At 39.5% G+C, this 19414-nt stretch overlaps 3 protein-coding genes across 4 annotated transcripts; 2 read left to right on the plus strand and 1 right to left on the minus strand.

The window, feature by feature from the left end:
- Positions 1-2304: 2304 nt before the first annotated feature.
- Positions 2305-3767, plus strand: LOC149112761 (galanin receptor type 1-like). Its single transcript, XM_089290743.1, has one exon. The coding sequence runs from the start codon at positions 2787-2789 to the stop codon at positions 3669-3671; it is 885 nt and encodes a 294-aa protein (XP_089146869.1). The 5' UTR covers positions 2305-2786; the 3' UTR covers positions 3672-3767.
- LOC149112762 (uncharacterized) lies at positions 3412-18053 on the minus strand. Of its 2 annotated transcripts, XM_089290747.1 has the most exons (3): positions 17331-18052; positions 10459-10517; positions 3412-9471 (listed from the first exon to the last, which is right to left on the minus strand). In XM_089290747.1, the coding sequence occupies exons 1-3, from the start codon at positions 17863-17865 to the stop codon at positions 9466-9468; spliced, it is 600 nt and encodes a 199-aa protein (XP_089146873.1). In that variant the 5' UTR covers positions 17866-18052; the 3' UTR covers positions 3412-9465. The 2 variants fall into 2 exon arrangements, with proteins under 2 accessions (XP_089146873.1, XP_089146872.1); XM_089290746.1 differs by lacking the exons at positions 3412-9471; positions 10459-10517 and adding an exon at positions 13790-14769 and having other exon boundaries at positions 17331-18053.
- On the plus strand, positions 13096-15865 carry LOC110063979 (galanin receptor type 1-like). Its single transcript, XM_020770978.2, has one exon. It carries the CDS (start codon positions 13335-13337, stop codon positions 14217-14219), a length of 885 nt encoding a protein of 294 aa, XP_020626637.2. The 5' UTR covers positions 13096-13334; the 3' UTR covers positions 14220-15865.
- Positions 18054-19414: the final 1361 nt, after the last annotated feature.

The raw sequence follows: 19414 nt of genomic DNA on the forward strand, positions 1-19414 counted from the left end.
AAAATTGAAGGAAAGCAGAACAAAACACAACAAAATGAAAACGACCACAGCAACAGCCCCAGGCAAAACAAAACAGCACTTGTGGCTAGGCGGCAGTTTGTCATGCAATAAACGAAAACAACAACCATGGAAATATTCTTCTTAAGTTCTTCCTCTCTCAATTGCCCAATCAGCATTTTTCAAAACTGAATAAACGTTTAATTAGTCAAACTTTTTCTAACAGGCTGCTGCAGTCTTCGTAAAAAAAAAAAAAAACTAGTTTAATTTCGTTTTCACTCATGATTATATCGGCATATCCATTTCCGCCACTCTCTTCTTGTTCGCTTCCCTAGCACCTGCCGGCAAGACTGACTTCACCTATGAGACTGGAAAAATTTTCTTAATTATTTATACTTTTAACAGAGCTCTATCAGACTGGGAATGCAGCATTGGTGAACATCAGTTTCAAGTTGCTATTGTCCTAATAAAACATCACACTCTTTTATCTTTCTACAAGAATATTGTTTTTCCCGCCCAGGCTGAATATTCTTATTTTTTTTTTTAATCGATTTTAGGCTGAAAATGTTCTTGAGAAAATTTTTAGATTATGACGTATAATATTCCGTTTTATTGACTTTGATGGCGTTGAAGTAATTTTGGAGCAAGACTGTCGGCAACAAAGTCTGGCAGGACTCACATAACTTTTTGCACAAATGTTACTAGTATCTCTATACATCTAGTGCTGTTTTTGTTGTGTTTTACACGGTTTAGCTTACATGTACAACATAGAATTGTATTGTGTTTACAAATTCTCAACACACAAAATTATTTACTTTTCAAAATGTCAGCCTTGGGTTTATTCTTAAAATATTCTTAAAATATTCTTAAAATTTTGCAAATTTCAGCCTGGTCATTCTTATAAAGCATATTCTTATAGGAAGAAAAGAGTGAAATGACACAGGCCGCTTTGCCTGTCCATTCCTCCATTTACCAACACAAATTAATTCGTGTTTAATATGCAAAAGTTATGTAATGTACATGGCATACAGCCGGGGGCTTTAAAACTTGCATTAGGGAGCTTAAGAAACCACGACGGCGACGCCGAAGACAACGTCGATTAAAAAAATGATTTTATATTTTACCTACGAATCTCGCAGTACCCTAAAGTCATTTAGTTTGTTTATCACTGTCAAAGCTATCACGAAACTGAATCAAGGGCACATCGATTAATTCGAAATGAAAATTTTAAAAATTAGCCGCCGTTGATCACGTTCTCCAGACCGCAGAATTTGGTCGCTTCACGTTGCTGTTTTGCAGAGGACGGCAAAGAAATGTACCAAGAATTATAACGCACGTGCACGCCATTGTTCTGCTCATAAAACCTTTTGTTTAGCTACGTTGCTGTTGCCGTTGCCTTCGTGGTTTTCTTAAGCTCCCTATTAGTGTAAACAAAGAAAGCACGCGCTGGAGGTATAGCAGCCGCGCATAATGAGGTGCCATCAGGAGCCGCTCCTGGTGTCATTTGTTTTTTGAACTAATACTATGAGCAATAATTTGCTTGATGTCCTGACGTATCTGCCATAACTATGCTTACAAGGTCCACGGCAACTAAAGATGTCACAAATTAGAGACATGGACTTCAGGGACATGTATGGGTTATTGAGTTTTTTTGACACCCTGTATTAAAATGGCCATTCACGGGAACGTAATTTTCTTATAACAGATAAGCACGATGCAACTTTATTTTAATCTGTGCGATCTGGAAAAAAAATCTGTTTATATTTCATTAAAAACCGGTGCGTTCAGTTTACTGTTTGTGAGCGCAAAAACATCTTCAGGAAAATTACACCGCCAAGTAAATAAAAGGCTCTTAACGATGTCAGATTCCGACCACATCGTAGGTAAGAAATACATGTAAAAATAGTTATGCACTTGGAAGTAATAATTTAGTTAAGGCAATCGTAAATGCCCGCAAGTCTTGTAGGATGTCTCGATGTCAATGCACTCCTTTTTATTAATTTTAAGCTCTTTTTTACAGGGATAATTGACAGCAAGATCTTACTGTTAAAATAAAAAGGCAGCCGGAATAATGGATCAGACTGTACAACAAATTTTTATTAACCTGTGCGATAACGGGTTTTAACATATTTACACGGAATGTCTGCTCAAAAAAATTGAGTATTGAGTTTTTGAAGTATAAAGATTTTTAATGATGAAGGACCTACATCTTTCATTGTTCATGAGTCATTGACATTGTCCAGCAACAAATTCATTCGGAGGTATCCCGTATGTGGCTCTGTTTTTACATTTATAACCATTTATATCTATTTTCTTCTAATAAAAATGAAAGGATAGTGTATATTTCGGCATTTTTAACTTGATTTATCACAAAAATAAACATGTTTTGGCTTGTATATACTAACGACAACCCGACATAAACCACAAAAATTAAAATTGGTCAATGATTCTATTATAAAGTTGCGAAACAGAAAGGGTATACGCCTTGCCACTAAAATAGAAATTAGGTCACAAGTAAAATAATTAAAGGTGAAATTACATAACCAACGCGTGATTACAAGGAAAATATTAGATTTCCGTTTCCTGCCTATTTTGCTTTCAGGCTGAACTCACAATTCCAATTTATAACCGTCGTCTTGGGGAATATCACCCTTCCTCAAATATTAACTCAAGCTGGCGTATTGTTGAAAACTGAACTTATCAGCATATATGTGGGACAATCCGGCCAATTCACCTCGTCAAGAAAGATCTTTAAGTCTTGTGACTTATATCAACCTTACAAAGTTGAAATGGCCTCTGTAAACGACGTGGTTCTCTCGGCCACTTTTTTACTGTTATCCCTAACCGATTTTGTTGGAAACGTATTGGTTTGCTTAATAATTCTTCAGCGAAAGCGGGTCAAGTTTCGTCCTTCGACTCTCGACTTTCTCTTCCTAAACTTGGCGTTAGCGGACATTATGGTGGCAGTGTTCGCAATTCCGCGGTATGTGTTGAACCACGCTTTCGCACATCCTCTTGGCTCCGTAGGCGACTTCTTGTGCCGTTTTATTACGGGAGGAAATCTTATGTGGACCGGAGGGGCAGCATCTGTCTTCACACTTGTCACAATCGCCTTCGAACGGCGCCATGCTTCTCGGCCTCATCAGGTTCGTCGCAAGTTGTCCAAGTCGAAACTGCGAGTATTAGTGTTATCTTCGTGGGTTTTTGCTTGCTTGCTCAATCTTCCTCTGTTTTTTATCATGTCTTATGACGACCGAAGCAACTTTTGTGTAGAAAACTGGCCACATCCTCTACTTCCTAAAATCTACGGAATAATTTGGTTTTCTGTAGTCGGAGCAATACCTATTTCCATCATGGCAGTATTATACTCTAAGGTGGTTTATCATCTGTGGGTAAAGAGTTCAATAGCAAGGCTTCATCGTAGGGCCATTTTAATTCTAAGAAAAGCCACTAAAATGGCTATTACGTTAACAGTTATTTATTCAATTTGTTGGTTGCCAAATCTGATTCTCTACATCCTGGCATTTAACATTTTCTATGCCGTGTACGGCTCACCGCTGTATAGATGGACTGTAGTGTTGACTTGTTTGAACTCTACAGTCAATCCCTTTGTGTACACTTTTCAAAGTCGACGCTTCAGGGCCTCTGTCAAGCGAGCTCTGTCGTGCAAGTAAAGTAAGAGTTTGGTTTTGTCTTCATGGAGACACTGGCAACAACTTGGCACAGTTACGTTGACGTTTAAGCTGAGTTGAATGATACTTTCAGCCGCATATACACTAAAAAAGACAAAACAAAAAAGATGGCAGGATACGGTAGCGGGGGAAACTTAATTCCCATTCTGAAACCACTCTTAAATGGGAAATACCAGTCACAAGTGATCCAAATTTCGAAATAAAAGTGTAATAACATGATTCAGCGTTCACAAAGATCACGGAAACGCTTCACATGAGTGCGGTTCCTGCCAAAAGTGAAATGTTTTGGAACGGCGTTTAAAGACTGTGGGACGTACAGCGACGATTCGAGTTGTTCATCCGGGAACTGCCCCAGGCAAAGTCTTTGCCTGAGGAGGAACTTCTTCCTATTATTTACACTCGTTATAGATTAATCACGGGATCGCGATTGAAAAGTCACCGGCTGTGTGTTAAACAGGAACGCGAGAGAATAAACATTCAGAACCGACCAACAGACGCCCTTCGAAAGCCGACATCTGTAAGCGGTGGAAACGGTTACAGCGGAGTAACTTATATACGTTAATACAACTTTTATTAGAACACAAGCAAACCGCAAGCAAACCGCAGTAAATAAATGCTAAGCGCAAGCAAACAGTAGTAAATGAATGCTAACCGCAAGCAAACGGCAGTAACTAAATACTAACCTCAAGTAAACAGCAGTAAATAAATGCTAATCGCAAGCAAACAGTATATAAATGCTAACCGCAAGCAAACGGCAGTAAATAAAAGTAAACTATATATGTGTCCTACCACGAATTATTTCCCAAAATAGTTCAAAAACAAAAACATAAACAATCGTTCTGTTAATGATAGTAAACTAAAAAACTTCATCTGGCCAGTACTCTGGGCAATTAACTCGTCATCTCCATCATATTGAGCCACAAAGAAGAGGGGCAAAATGAAAATGACGCCGTCAAGCCAGCTCGGCAGCCTGTCATCTCAACAGTAGTTAATAGAGTCTTTGTTGGTGAGCTTCCAGCTATCACAGAGCAGATGAACGACTTCAAAGTGACGTTGAACAGCTATTACTACCAATGAGAACGTTAAAACAGCGCCAACACCGAGATAAAGTTTCCATGGACGTAATGGACATCTTCAATGCTATTTTGATGGAAATATATTTCAATGACTATTTATTAACTCTGGTGGTTTTGTTGACTCCTTTCTGACAGTCTACTTTCAATTCTGGTTTCTACGAAGGCCCCATTTCGATATGATGTGACGTCTACATCATCTTCTACACGTGGTTGTGTATCGGGCACAGTTGGTGCAACAATGTTCATTTTACACCGTGGCTTACAGGACCAGATTATGTTCTTTAAGCTCTTACTAAATGGAGTGCCGTGTAAGCTGTACGCCATAGGATTGATGCACGAGTTAAAAGCGATAAGCAGAATTTCCAGTTGATCCACTGGAGAATCCCGGGTCACTTGTGAACTGAATCAAATCAGAAGAAATATGACGGTGATTGGAATCCATGTTATGTTGCAGGTCATGCTAATGGTTAGCGTCATACAGGTTACTCGTCGCCTGGCCAAGAAAAAAAAGATACCAAAGACATCAGATAAATTTAAATCATGTACAAGCAGACAACCAAACAAAAACAGTCAGAACAGGAAAAACAAACAAACAAAGAACGGAAACAAAACAAGCGAAAAACAACAGACCAATAGGGATTATAGCCTGATTATAGCCTGAGATAGAGAGCGTATGTATATATAGTTTAGTCAGATGGTTCGGTATAACTATGCATGGAAGGTCTACACCTACTGAATGCAACTGCATACAGAAATTTCACCTTACCAAAAAACTAATCTCTCTCGAGTCAGAGATAATTTCGAACGAGCGAAATGCCATTGAGGCCAACCAGAATGTTGTTCAGGTTTATCGAAACACCACGCATGCAACCCATTTTTTTATTAAGGCTATCTGAAGGGTAATTTTCACCTTAAGCCCTGGCCAAACGATCTCGCAGGTATAACAAAGTGGAAAACTTGGGTCTACTAGCTAGCGACTCCGTTTGGCAAGGCCTTGCGTGCACCTGCGATGACTTGCGCTCACTTTGGTCGATATCAAATTTGCACGTGAGTCGACGCAAGTTGTTCACCATTTGGCCACCAACGCAAGTCAACCAAGTTGAGTGAAGTCCATTGGTTGTTATAGTAACCTGTTAGCCAACGAAATACAGGATATTGGCCTCATAGGACTAAGCCCATAGCCTTGAAATTTTTTTTTTTTTGCGACTTGCTTTCGCTTTCGAGGAAACTTGCGAGTCAGTTTTGCCCCTGAACGCAAGTCCCTATGCGAATACAACTTGAGGCTACTCGCGACTACTTGCGAATCCGAAGGACCATTTTACCGTAGGCTAACCGTAGTGCTATCTATCTATGCTTTCTTTTGTTAGAAGAATTTTCCTCCTGGTGTTGTCCTCAGATTTTAGACTTTTGGATAAGAATATCGTTTCTAAAATGCAGTTATAAAGGTCAAACTTCGTGTCCATGTGTGGCCTGATTCTGTGGTGCGAAATCCCATTAAAATTGGGTGGGGGTGTGTGGCCCAATTCCAAAAACCCTTACCTTATTTAAGAAGAAAATCTCCTTTGTAGTCTGCGTGAGATCTGAGTGTTTTTGATTTGTCTCGTTTGCCACAGGATAATAAAAATGTACTTTGAATTCGTGAAATTGCTTAATTTACAAATGAAAGTTTTACTAAGTTTTTCGTTCTTATTACAGTAAGGGAGCTTAATGAAAACTTTCCTGCCTTCTTCAAAGGGGAAACTGGGAATTAAAACATCGTTTACGGGCGAATCATTCAGGAAACTGTTCACTGTTTGGGAAATAAAACGCTTAGGGTATCCAGCATTTAGAAAAGTTTTTTTCAATTTTTTGATTTCGTTGTTAAAATCAGAAGAGATACGTTTGGCTCCGTGGAGGGCGGCAGTGATGCAATTTCTTTTCCAGTGGGAATTTCCGATTTCCAATGTGTAGGTAGTTTTCCCGGTTTCTTGTAGACTTTGCAGTCGAATTGGTTGTCATAAGTGAAAGCAGTGTCAAGGAAATGGTCGGGATTTTCTCTCTCTATGAAAACAATGTAAGGATGGTAATTGTTAAGACGTTTAAGCACATCATCGGGCTTATCTTTTCTTGTGGTGAGACAGCTACATTGGTAAAATCATGAGAAATGTGCAGGTGCGATTTGATGAACACACTAACAGTTGTGGCGACTCTGAGCCTGCCCACCATCTACGTGTGAATCCTTCGCATTCTCTTAGCTGGCGCATACTTTGCAAGGCTCAATCAACTACAAAGCGTTGAATCCTCGAAGGCCTATTTTACATTAACTGTCTAATTTCTCGTCCGCTGAGTGGCTCATTTTTATCATCAATAAGAGTATAGACGGACAAAATTTTAATTTATGCAAGCTTTCAAGTTCAACTTTTAGCTGTCAAACTGTCAACTTTTTAACCAATGAGATTTTATGGACTTTTTTAAGTAGCCAATCAAAAAGCGAGAAAAGCTATTGACACTGTTTGCGTCATTTTGAATAAAATTCACTTATCTTTGTTTACAGCAAGTTTATAGCGTCTTTTCCCCTCATTTATTCCCGGCATTTGACCATTTTGCGGTCCTGTCAGTTTACTGCGGAACCACTCGCCTGCGGCATGTGGTTCCACAGCCACTTTGACAACGTTATTACGCAATTGATCATCGATAAGAAGACAGACGCAAAAAAAAACTGGCGTCAATTCGTTAAATGATCCAACAGTGGAAACCATCTTTAGACAGACAGGTTCATTACTACATTGCGAAACTGTTCCCATCGAGAATTACGTAATTAACTGATATATTAAATACACAATTAGCGGACGGTCTTTACCAGTACCCTAAAGATAACCTAATGTCGAAAACATTTGGTGTTTTTTACTTTTTTACTTTTTTAGCCTTGAAAACAGAAATATTTTTAAAACCATAGCGAATGTTATGGACAGTTTCGATATTGTTTTTCACTGATGAACCTCCACGCTAAAAACAATTCATATACAGACAGTGCGAATTACACGAAACCAATACGTCCTCAAAGCTACATGAAGCACTGACCTCATAAAAGCTTGCCCGCAGCAGGCGTTCATGCGTTACGGCAGGAGCAAAGTCGATGAGCAAAGTCGCGATCTTGAGTCAGCAAGCGAAGCGAGCTGCATCTGGTAAAGGGCCTCTCGCTTCGTTTTGTCATACACCAACGATGAGAGCCTGCTCGTAGCCTACATAAAAGCTTTAGCCAAAACCACCGAATACTGCGAACCTTTCAGCTCTTGTGAAGCTGAAACGTTGCTGTGTACTTGTGGGCACTTATCCGCACAGACAAACCCCATGTGATAAAAACTAATTATTTGGCACAGCGGACATATTAAGCTCCGGAAGACCGTATATCCTATGGCAATAAAAGGAAAGTCAAAAACTTTTCATAAACAGCTGCCAGTTATAAAATGTTTTGTAAATGTTAAAATTAGACTTATTAACCCCGTAATAACACATTTTGTAATTCAAAATAATTTTTACACTCAAACGAAGTTAGTGAGGCTAATTTAAATGCACGCGGCAGAAGAATTTTAAATTGAAAGCCATTTTACATGAAAAGGGTCTGCATAGACCTGTGACCAAGCACTCAAATTTCTTTAATAATTTGTCCTTCTTCGCCAGTGGAACAGAGTAACTCAATATATTATGAAATTCATTGACTCCGAAATCTTCTGCTCGGAACGTGTTGCTTGAAGGTTAACGTCACTGGGCAACTCTATTTGCTACCAAAATCTTTTGTCGATTTAATGATTTCTCTACGATAAGATTTTTAACCCGAAGTTAAACGAAAAAGACTATGTAACCGCAAAGACAAATAACTATTTTTACATCATTAAGCTCATAAATTATTCTTTGATTTAGAGAGAGAAAATCAATATTAAACGTTCTATTTTTAGGGTTAGAAATGTCCTGTAAATCATGAACAACTTGCTAGAAGACGTCAGAACTCTGTTATTCTTCAACAAACATGTATATAGTTTACGAGGGAACTATTAAATTCCAAACGTATGTCCAACCTCGGGCCCAGCATTCGTATTAGCTAGAGCCAAATTATGATACAGTATTTTTCAGCAAGAAGAATAGTTCATGTCGTGTGATTTCGTGAACATAATCTTACAAAACCACAACAACAACAATTTGTTAAGGAATTTCCATGACAATATATGGAATAATCTATTTAAACTAAAGAAAATATAATAACATCCAAAATAAAATTCAAATCAAATGTTATTCAGTTTACAATGGAAAATGTCATGTGTAAGGGACATTGTTTGGAAATAAAAGCATCCGTTGATTGACATAAAGTAGGATCAATGCCGCTAAAGAACAAAACTTCGGGTCGAGCAACATTATGGTAGATTTTTCTCTGTTCTAGTAAGGTTTTGATTTGTTGGAAAGCATCATTGCTTCACCAGGGTTGTCACTTAACTATGAGGTGGCGGGAAAGGGGCTCGGTCACAGTCTGAACGAAGATTAACAATAAGTTCCAAAGTCTAAGACACCGCTATATTTCTTTAATGTATATTCACATTGCAAAGAATTACTAATATGACCTTCGAGGAAGTCCGCTGAATGGAATGTCCTGCAACAGAGGGCTCGCCTTATGTGCTGGCGAAACTTGGTATTGTGCAGAGCATAAATAAATGGGTTCATGGCTGAATTCACGCCTGCAACAGAGGTAACATATGGTAGTGAGCCATATTCATAAAGATCCGGTCAACACGGTGCAATTTTCTTATAACACTAAAAGAAAAATGTTGGATTTCTTCTACCAAAGAAATCGATATAAATAGCTTTTTGTTTAGATTAAGGTCTAAAAGAGAATAAATTAATCTGCAAATTGTCTTTGGACGTTTTTGGTATTTTGTTTTTTTGTTTTTTGTTTTTTTGCCGTACTTATTTTTTTATTTGTCTTTCCCCACATTTCGGTCCACTATTTACAGGTGTATTGCTGAAGTTTCAAACGAAAATACAGCCACGTGCGATTTCGATAACACTTCTAGATATGAAGAGAAATAATAGGAATTCAAATCAATTTTTGAAGGAAATACAGAGAGTTAAAGTTCTACTGAAACAATCATGTCAGTCGCTCTTGATTTGGCTCTGGGCCTCATCTGTCGTAACCTCGTAGAAATGAAGAGCGAATGCCTGTAGACAATCTCGATGTCATAAGGTTATGCTTAGTGAAGACAGCATTCCACTGAGAACGTTGGCTCAACTAAAGTGAATTATAGATTACTAGCACCACAATTGAGAAATCAATAAATATATTTATTATACATTGTAGTCACCATCTGTCTTCTCATTCGCTAAAAGCCCACAGTTAATCCTGGGAAACAGCGCAACCTACAGCTTGCAAGTGTTGACTTTGTCTTCGCGACATATTCTACATAAGCATGATACCAGGAAATGTCAGGGACGACGATGAGGCTAAAAATTTTTATCAATGCCGATCAAGAGCTAGCAGATAATTGTAGTGATATGTAGGAAATATAAGATGTCGCATTGGCTATGGAAATACCAAGCAACTGGAGCGGGAACTAACTGTCCTTATCTTCAGTCGAAGATATGACAAACAGGACGGACTAAGTTAACTTCTCGGAATCCCTCTGTTTACATTCAACATTAGATATTACCAGTGTGATTACATTTACCTTTATTCGAAGCTCCGTTTCCTGAGAATGGCGCCTCTGCTCCCTTTCTTCAATTTCACCTTAAAAACAACATACGCGAAAAACTCTTACCTAAGCTGACATGACTAAGTGTGATGAAAAATCAAACTGAAACGTTTAATATTTGTAGTATTTTATAGTCTATTATGTTGAAACAATGTTCGTCACGTGTTAAAGCGTGACGCATCCGGTCACGCAATTAATGGCTGCTTTCATTGTTCAGCTCCAGGACAGATTTTCGTTACCACTGGGGTCAAACTTAATAAGGTGGCTCCTAATGCTTTGCAGCATTTTTCCAGCGCATCTTCCCAGATGGATCAATGCTAAATCTCGATTTGGTGAACAATTTGAAGTTTTTTGCGTGACGCAAAGTGTTACCATAGCGGCAAAATAACTCGTTAAAAACAACACACGTAATTAATTGAAGCTTCTGGACTTATTACTCAAATATGAGCGTACGTGATGACATCCTTTTCTTTGTGGCGAAATGCTAAAAATAATAATAAAAAAAGAGAATAAAGACAGAAAATAAAGAAAAAATTAGCCCGCTTAGCAAGCGGTCCCGTACAAAGAGCCTACATTCTGGTCGCAAGTAAATTGGAGGTGCGCGCGACCAGAATGCGTAAGGTAACGCTTGCTACGCAGGTAAAGAAAAAAAAAATTGAAAGAAAGCAGAACAAAACACAACAAAATGAAAACGACCACAGCAACAGCCCCAGGCAAAACAAAACAGCACTTGTGGCTAGGCGGCAGTTTGTCATGCAATAAACGAAAACAACAACTACGGAAATATTCTTCTTAAGTTCTTCCTCTCTCAATTGCCCAATCAGCATTTTTCGAAACTGAAGAAACGTTTAATTAGTCAAACTTCTTCTAAAAGGCTGCTGCAGTCTTCGTTAAAAAAAGACTAATTTAATTCCGTTTTCAGTCATGATTATATCGGCATATTCATTTCCGCCACTCGCTTCTTGTTCGCTTCTGTAGCACCTGCCGGCAGGACTGACTTCATCTATGACACAGGCAAAATTTTCTTACTTATTTATACTTTTAAGAGAGCTCTATCAGACTGGGAATGTAGCATTGGTGAACATCAGTTTCAAGTTGCAATTGTTCTGATAAGACAATACACTCTTTTATCTTTCTACAAGAATATTGTTTTTCCCGCTCAGGCTGAATATTCTTATATTTTTTATCGATTTTAGGCTGAAAATGTTCTTGTGAATATTTTCTTTTCAAAATGTCAGCCTTGGGTTTATTCTTAATACTTAATATTTCGCAAATTTCAGCCTTGCTATTCCTATAAAATAATATATTCTTATGGGAAGAAAACAGTGAAATAACACAGGCCCCTTTGCCTCTCCATTCTGCCATTTAACAACACAAATTAATTCCTGGTTTATATGCAAACTTTAAGTAATGTGCATCGCATACAGCCGGGGACTTCAAAACTTGCATTAGTGCAAACAAAGAAAGCACGCTGCTGGAGGTATAGCAGCCGCGCATAATGAGGTGCCATTTGTTTTTTAAACTAATACTCTGAGCAATAATTTCCTTGATGTCCTGACGTATCTGCCATAACTATGCTAACAAGATCCACGGCAACTATAAATGTCACAAATCAGAGACATGGACTTCACGGACATGTATGGGTTAATGAGACATTTGACATCCTGTATTAAAATGGCCATTCACGGGAACGTAATTTACTTATAACAGATAAGCACGATGCAACTAAAGTTTAATCTGTGTTGATCTGGAAAAAAAATGTTTATATTTCATTAAAAACCGGTGCGTTCAGTTTACTGTTTGTGAGCGCAAAAACATCTTCAGGAAAATTACACCGCCAAGTAAATAAAAGGCTCTTAACGATGTCAGATTCCGACCACATCGTAGGTAAGAAATACATGTAAAAATAGTTATGTAGATGGAAATAATAAACTAGTAAAGGCAATCTTAGAGGCCCGCAAGTCTTGTAGGCTGTCTGGACGACAATGCACTCTTTTTTTTATCAGTTTTAAGCACTTTTTTACAGGGATAATTGACAGCAAGATCCTTCTGTTTAAATAAAAAGGCAGCCGGAATAATGGATTAGACTGTCCACCAATTTTGTCGCAGTTATTTAGACAGTTTTCCTATTAAATTTTTATCGCCCTGTACGATAACGGGCTTTAACATATTTTCATGCAATGTCTGCTCAAATTGAGTATTAAGTTATTGACGTATAAATATTTTTAATCATGAAGGACTTTCATCTTTCATTGTTCATGAATTATTGACATTGTCCACCAGCAAATTCATTCGGAGGTATCCCGTATGTGGCTCTGTTTTTACATTTATAATCATTTAATTTATATCTATTTTCTTCTATTACGGTCTTGAAAGGATAGTATATATTTCGGCATTTTTAATTTGACTTATCACATATCAGGATTAAAAATGAACATGTTTTGACTTGTATATACTAACGACAACCGAGTATAAACTACAAAAGCGAAAATTGGTCAATGATTCTATGAAAGTTGCAAAATAGAAAGGGCATGCACCTTGAAACTAAAATAGAAATTAGGTCGCAGGTAAAATAAGGTGAAATTACATACAACGCGTGGTTGAAAAGGAAAATAATAATTTCAGTTTCCTGCCTATTTTGCTTTCAGGTTGAACTCACAATTCCAATTTATAACCGTCCTCTTGGGGAATAACACCCTTCCTCAAATATTAACTCAAGCTGGCGTATTGTTGAGAAACTAATCAGCATATTTGTGGGACAAAATAACCTTTCGTGACTTGAGTCCGGTCAATTCACCTCGTCAAAAAACATCTTTAAGTCTTGTGACTTATGTCAACCTTACAAAGTTGAAATGGCCTCTGTAAACGATGTGGTTCTCTCGGCCACTTTTTTACTGTTATCCCTAACCGATTTTGTTGGAAACGTATTGGTTTGCTTGATAATTCTTCAGCGAAAGCGGTTCAAGTTTCGTCGTTCGACTCTCGACTTTCTCTTCCTAAACTTGGCATTGGCAGACATAACGGTGGCAGTGTTTGCAATTCCGCGGTATGTGTTGAACCACGCTTTCGCACATCCTCTTGGCTCCGTAGGCGACTTCTTGTGCCGTTTTATCACGGGAGGAAATCTCATGTGGACCGGAGGGGCAGCATCTGTCTTTACACTGGTGACAATCGCCTTCGAACGCCGCCATGCTTCCCGGCCTTATCGGGTTCGTCGCAAGTTGTCCAAGTCGAAACTGCGAGTATTAGTGTCATCTTCGTGGGTTTTCGCTTGCTTGCTCAATCTTCCTCTGTTTTTTATCATGTCTTATGACGACCGAAGCAACTTTTGTGTAGAAAACTGGCCACATTCTCTGCTTCCTAAAATCTACGGAATAATTTGGTTTTCTGTAGTCGGAGCAATACCTGTTTCCATCATGGCAGTATTATACTCTAAAGTGGTTTATCATCTGTGGGTAAAGAGGTCAATAGCAAGGCTTCATCGTAGAGCCATTTTAATTCCAAGAAAAGCCACCAAAATGGCTATCACGTTAACAGTTATTTATTCAATATGTTGGTTGCCAAATCTGATTCTCTACATCCTGGCATTTAACATTTCCGATGCCGTGTACGGCTCACCACTGTATAGATGGACTGTGCTGTTGACCTGTTTGAACTCTACAGTCAATCCCTTTGTGTACACTCTTCAAAGTCGACGCTTTAGAGCCTCTGTCAAGCGAGCTCTGTTGTGCAAGTAAAGTAAAAGCTCGGTATTGTCTTCATGGAGACACTAGGAATAACTTGGCACAGTTATGTTAACGAAATAAACTGAGATGGATGATCCTTTGCCACAGATACACTTAACATACAAACAAAAAGAAGGCCGGACGGTACTGAGAAGGGGGAAACTTGATTCGCATTCTGAAATCACTCTTGAATGGGAATTACCAGTCACAACTGATCCAAATTTCGAAATAAAAGTGTAATAACATGAATCAGTCGGTTCATAGCGATGAAACGCCTTACATGAATGCGGTTCCAGCCAAAAGTGAAATCTTTAGGAACGGCGGTTTTGGCAAGGCTGCGTTTGACGGCTGTGACAAGCACACCAGCGGCGTTACGAGTTGGCTATGCCTTAGGCAAAGGGGGAACTTATTATTCACGCTCGCCATAGTTTAATCACGGGATTACGATTTTAAAGTCACCAGCTGTCTGTTAAACAGGAAACCGAAAGAATAAACATTCCGAATCGACCACTTGACTCCCTTCGATTACATATCAATGTTTTCAGCTTCTTGTACAAACGACCTAAAAAGAAAAGATGACAAAGCTTAATACTTTTAATAATAATAAAAAGGAAAGATCTTCATTAAACTAGACAGGTGAACTCAAGACTGCTGAACATATCTCGAAATCCTCCAAAAGCGCCGGCTACTTTGAAAGATGCAAACCAAAGTATTCAAAGAGGAATTGAAGCAAAGTACGATTTAAAAGTTTTGATTATGTAACCTACTCACAATATTTCTTGGAAAGCCTACCACTGCAGTTGAAAGTATTTATCATTCATAGTGTTCAGCCACAAATTATTGAGTCATATGCTAAGTTAGTGATTTTCATATTAGTCATGTAATTAGCATCGAGAATGGCAAAGTTTCCCTTGTTGTTTATACTCTGGCGTCAGCGACTTTGGCGGTCCAGCGATGAAAATCAGGAAACTTGCGTTTTGTTCTGTTTTCTCGCGTTTCCCTTTCTAAGCTGCTTAATGCGGGTTGACCGAGATGGGCTATATTGTACTCGACTTCACGAGATTTGAATAAGTCTCGAAATCCTCTCCGAAAGCGTTCATTTTGAAAGCTGTAAACGAAAGGGTTCACAGAGGAATTGAGGAAGACAAACACCACGGAAGCGTTGTATGCGACTGAGCCGTAACTGATATTGGGAATTCCATAATACGAAATGGAATGTAACACCACAGCTGGAGTCCAGAATAAAGCATAAAGCACTGTTACAATCAGAATCATTTTGGTGATCTTCTTTCTCGCTCGCAGCAGAGCAAATCCCGAAAGCTCTCGCACAGGAGGTGTACCAGAAAACTACAAACAGTGGACAATTCTTCCATACAGATAACCCATCAAGGACAGGGGAATCAGTGAGTCTAGTGTTACACTCTACTCAATCTCGCACAGGAACTACTACAAAACTACAATGACAACACGTTTTCTCATCGATCCTCGTTTCGTTTTCAATTCTCGCCAACGCGTGGGATTTTCGATCCCATAATAATAAGTAACCTGGGGCTGGGCTCAGTCCCTCACGTTCTACTTGTAACACACTCCCCTCCAACAGAAATGTCGTCCCGACATTATAACAGGAAATACAAAACCAAAAAGAACAATGGTTAGGAGGGAGCGTCAGTTCTCATCATGTTTCAAACTGAATACTTATTGTGGCAGTCCCATTATCCGCAGGTTTTGTCTTTAACAGTTTGTAACTAGAGGGAAAATCCAACACAAATTTCGCTTATGAGTTAAGTCACAGAAGGCGAGCAACAGGTCTGCTTGTCCATGGTTAATACTCGGAGTAATCAGTTGTGACTTCAGGAGTGTTCATTACTGGTTTGTCCATATGGGCTGTGGTATATACTGCAGCTGTGGAATAAATGGGATGTGCGGGGTGCAGTGAACACACCGGCAGTGAGGTACAAGCCAGTTGGCCATGACTTGGTAGGGAAGTATCACCTGAGGGCATTGAATTGCGTTTACTACTGGGTTTAAACGTTGGTACTCGGGTACCCCCATCTGACTGTAAGTCAGAATCCGAGGGGGTCGTCTCTCCCTTCTAGGTCGCGTAGCTCCCTCTAGGTGTTCCTCTGAATCTGAATTGTCACTTTCCTCAGTTCAACTTCGCTAATGGCTTGACATAGTTTCTTATGCTTCTCCCAATGTTCCCTTTGACAAACTTTTGAACAATAGTGGCTAGTATGGCACTGTGAACACCGCAAGTATTGATGTGCCCAATCCTCCCTCTTTCCACAGTTCATGCATTGTTGGGACTGCTCATGAATCGGGGGGGCTGCTCCTTGTCCCGTGGGGGCAACCCTTGTCTGTTTCCCTGGATGCTTGCTGAGTTATAGCCCCTTCGGCTTGACCTTAGGCATAGGTAACTGAAGTGGCCGACATCACCACAGTTGAAACAATGGTTGCAACGGAAACCCCTTCCTTGTCTTTCACAATTCCAGCACCCTCTAGGGCGAACCCTCCCTTGCTCTACAGGGCTGTACTGTGGGTGAGGGCTAGCGCGGCTTTGTTGTTCCATGCCCTCCCGGATAGCAGCCAATTCCGCTTTCAACTCTCTAACTTCAGTAAGAAGGTTAACTTTTGGTGGCTTTTCTGGGGTTTTACCTTCAACTGAGGCATGGCTGTCGTCATGGGTGGCCAATTGAGCTACAAGCTGTGTGGGGGTTCGGTTTGTGAGCTGGTCATGACGGGAACCAAGCTTCTGCATTCTTTCTGTTTCATTACTAACTGCTGCATTCAATTTCTCAAAAAGTTCTTCATCTTCCACTTGGGTGTTTTGCAGGCATGGTTTTATCTCCATTTTAATGTTATCATTCCGTAACCCAGTTAATAATGAATGCAGAAACATGCACTGTACCAGCTTTGGGTCATACTTCAAATCAGATCCTGCTTCTTGAGATGCAAACAGTACTTTCTGCTTTAGATCAAGGAGGCGAACAAGAAAGTCCTGAGGGGTCTCCCCAGCTTCCTGTACTGCCGAACTGAGCAGCTGATACATTTCCGTAGCCCCCCTTTCTTGGAAATGTGACCGGAGTATTTTACGTAGTCTGGCAAGATCTAGATCGGGCTTACCTTCCAAGTAGCTCCTCAATCTAAGGCCTGGATTGATGGCTCGAATAACGGCCTCGACAATTTCTTCTTCTTTATAGCCCCGTTTCAATCCAGCGTTAATTTGGTGAGCAAGACTGGTAAAGCTCAAGCGATCTTTCTGACGTGAATCTCCAATCTGTCCCGATATTTTAAATTCCTTCCTGAACGGTGGAATCGCTGTGGTTTCTTTAGGCGTAACTGCATTTGTGCTTGACTTGACAGCAGACTTCTGATCCACATGTTCGGTTTTCACACCACCCTCTTGTTCACTCTTCGCGTCCTTCGTTGCCGGTTTCTTTTCTTTAATTGTTTCTCTGAGATTCGTTAGTGCTTCAGTTCCGAGTTCTTCGGCGTCTAAATATTTCGTTAGGATTTGTATTAACGCCAGACGTCCCGTATCCGTCTCTTTAACTTCGATATGTAGCCCCGCACAGATTTCTCGAAGACTCGCTTCGCTAAGCTGACAAATTGCTGTTCTCACCTCTATCTGAATCTCTTCGACGACTTCTATAGACATTTCGATGGTTTCTTTGTCACGTCGGGGTCACCAAATGTTACACTCTACTCAATCTCGCACAGGAACTACTACAAAACTACAATGACAACACGTTTTCTCATCGATCCTCGTTTCGTTTTCAATTCTCGCCAACGCGTAGGATTTTCGATCCCATAATAATAAGTAACCTGGGGCTGGGCCCAGTCCCTCACGTTCTACTTGTAACACTAGCACGAAAATGACCGCTGTAAAAGCACGCGCGGACGTGATGTCAGACCATGTTTCCATGCAAAAATCAATAACTGAATCGTATTTTATGACGAAGAAAGGTGTTCCATCCTTTAAGGCTGCAAAAGCCCAACTTGCCATGACCAGTATCTTCAGTTTCCTTGCGGTTATTTTCCCAAGTGCTGTGTATGGGTGGATAATAGCAAAGTACCGTTCGAATGCGATGGCTATGAGCGTGAATAGCGACGCAGCTCCCCCAACCCAAATAAAATTTCTACCAGTTATGAACTTACACATCCAGTCGCCGGCAATACCTTCAGGGTGGTGAAATGCGTAACGCAGCACGTACTGTGGAAGAATTGCCAAGCCGATTAAAACATCAGCCAGGGCTAAATTTACGAGGAGATAGTTCACTGGAGTGTGCATATAACGGTTGCTTACTACCACTAGAATCACTAGCGTGTTGCCGATTAAATCAATCAGCACGAGAACGCCAAAAGAGATGGAAAGGATCAAACCACCAATGGAGACTGTCATGGCTTTGCTGACCATATCGAGCAATGAACTATTTCGTTGTAAAGAGGGGCAATCAAATAATAGGACTCAATGAAATAATCAGGTACAGTATACTATTAGTTGCTTGTAGCTAACGAAGGTTCCCGAGTTATTCGGCTTATATAGCAACATGTACTTTATTCCTAATGTATGTGAACTCCATAGTTAGGCCGAAGTAGATTTTATCTCAGTTCGATGTCCAAAAGCTTTTACACTATAATAATTAAATTTTAGCACGACAGTTGCTTAACTTTATCTTATATGTATGGAAAAATGGTAAAGGGGGACGTTGTCGAGATTATCGCTCAAGTCGTGGTAATGTAATGTAAATCAGATTATTCACAAGGAAGGCCGCGAATAGCCGACGACAACAAAGATTTCATGTCCATCGTTAGGAAAGAGGAACGAAAAAAAATGTTTCAAAAGGCAGACTTTACCTCCTTTAATTTTTTTTTTACCTACACGTTAATAAGGGTAGCTAAATTTAAAAGTCATCAAAGGGTCAGGAGTTTTAACCACACTACAAAGATGCCGTGTCGACAAAAAATTCTCCATCAGATATATATGTTTTTCACTGATACAGTGACGATGAATAAAATACCAAAAAAAAAGTTTCATTTTAAAATAACATATATAATATATTAACTACTGTTTAGTGGTTTTAAGCTGATTTTTTATGGTCTAGGAGTGGCATTAACAGAGCTAATGTCGTTATATACTGAAAGTAATATTAATTATTATAAATCAAGAAAAGCGACGGATGTTTCGTACACGCTTTCCTTTTTAT

Source organism: Orbicella faveolata, unplaced genomic scaffold (genome assembly GCF_042242905.1).
Source record: "Orbicella faveolata isolate gen_17 unplaced genomic scaffold, um_ofav_v1 contig_2, whole genome shotgun sequence".
NCBI lineage: Eukaryota > Metazoa > Cnidaria > Anthozoa > Scleractinia > Merulinidae > Orbicella > Orbicella faveolata.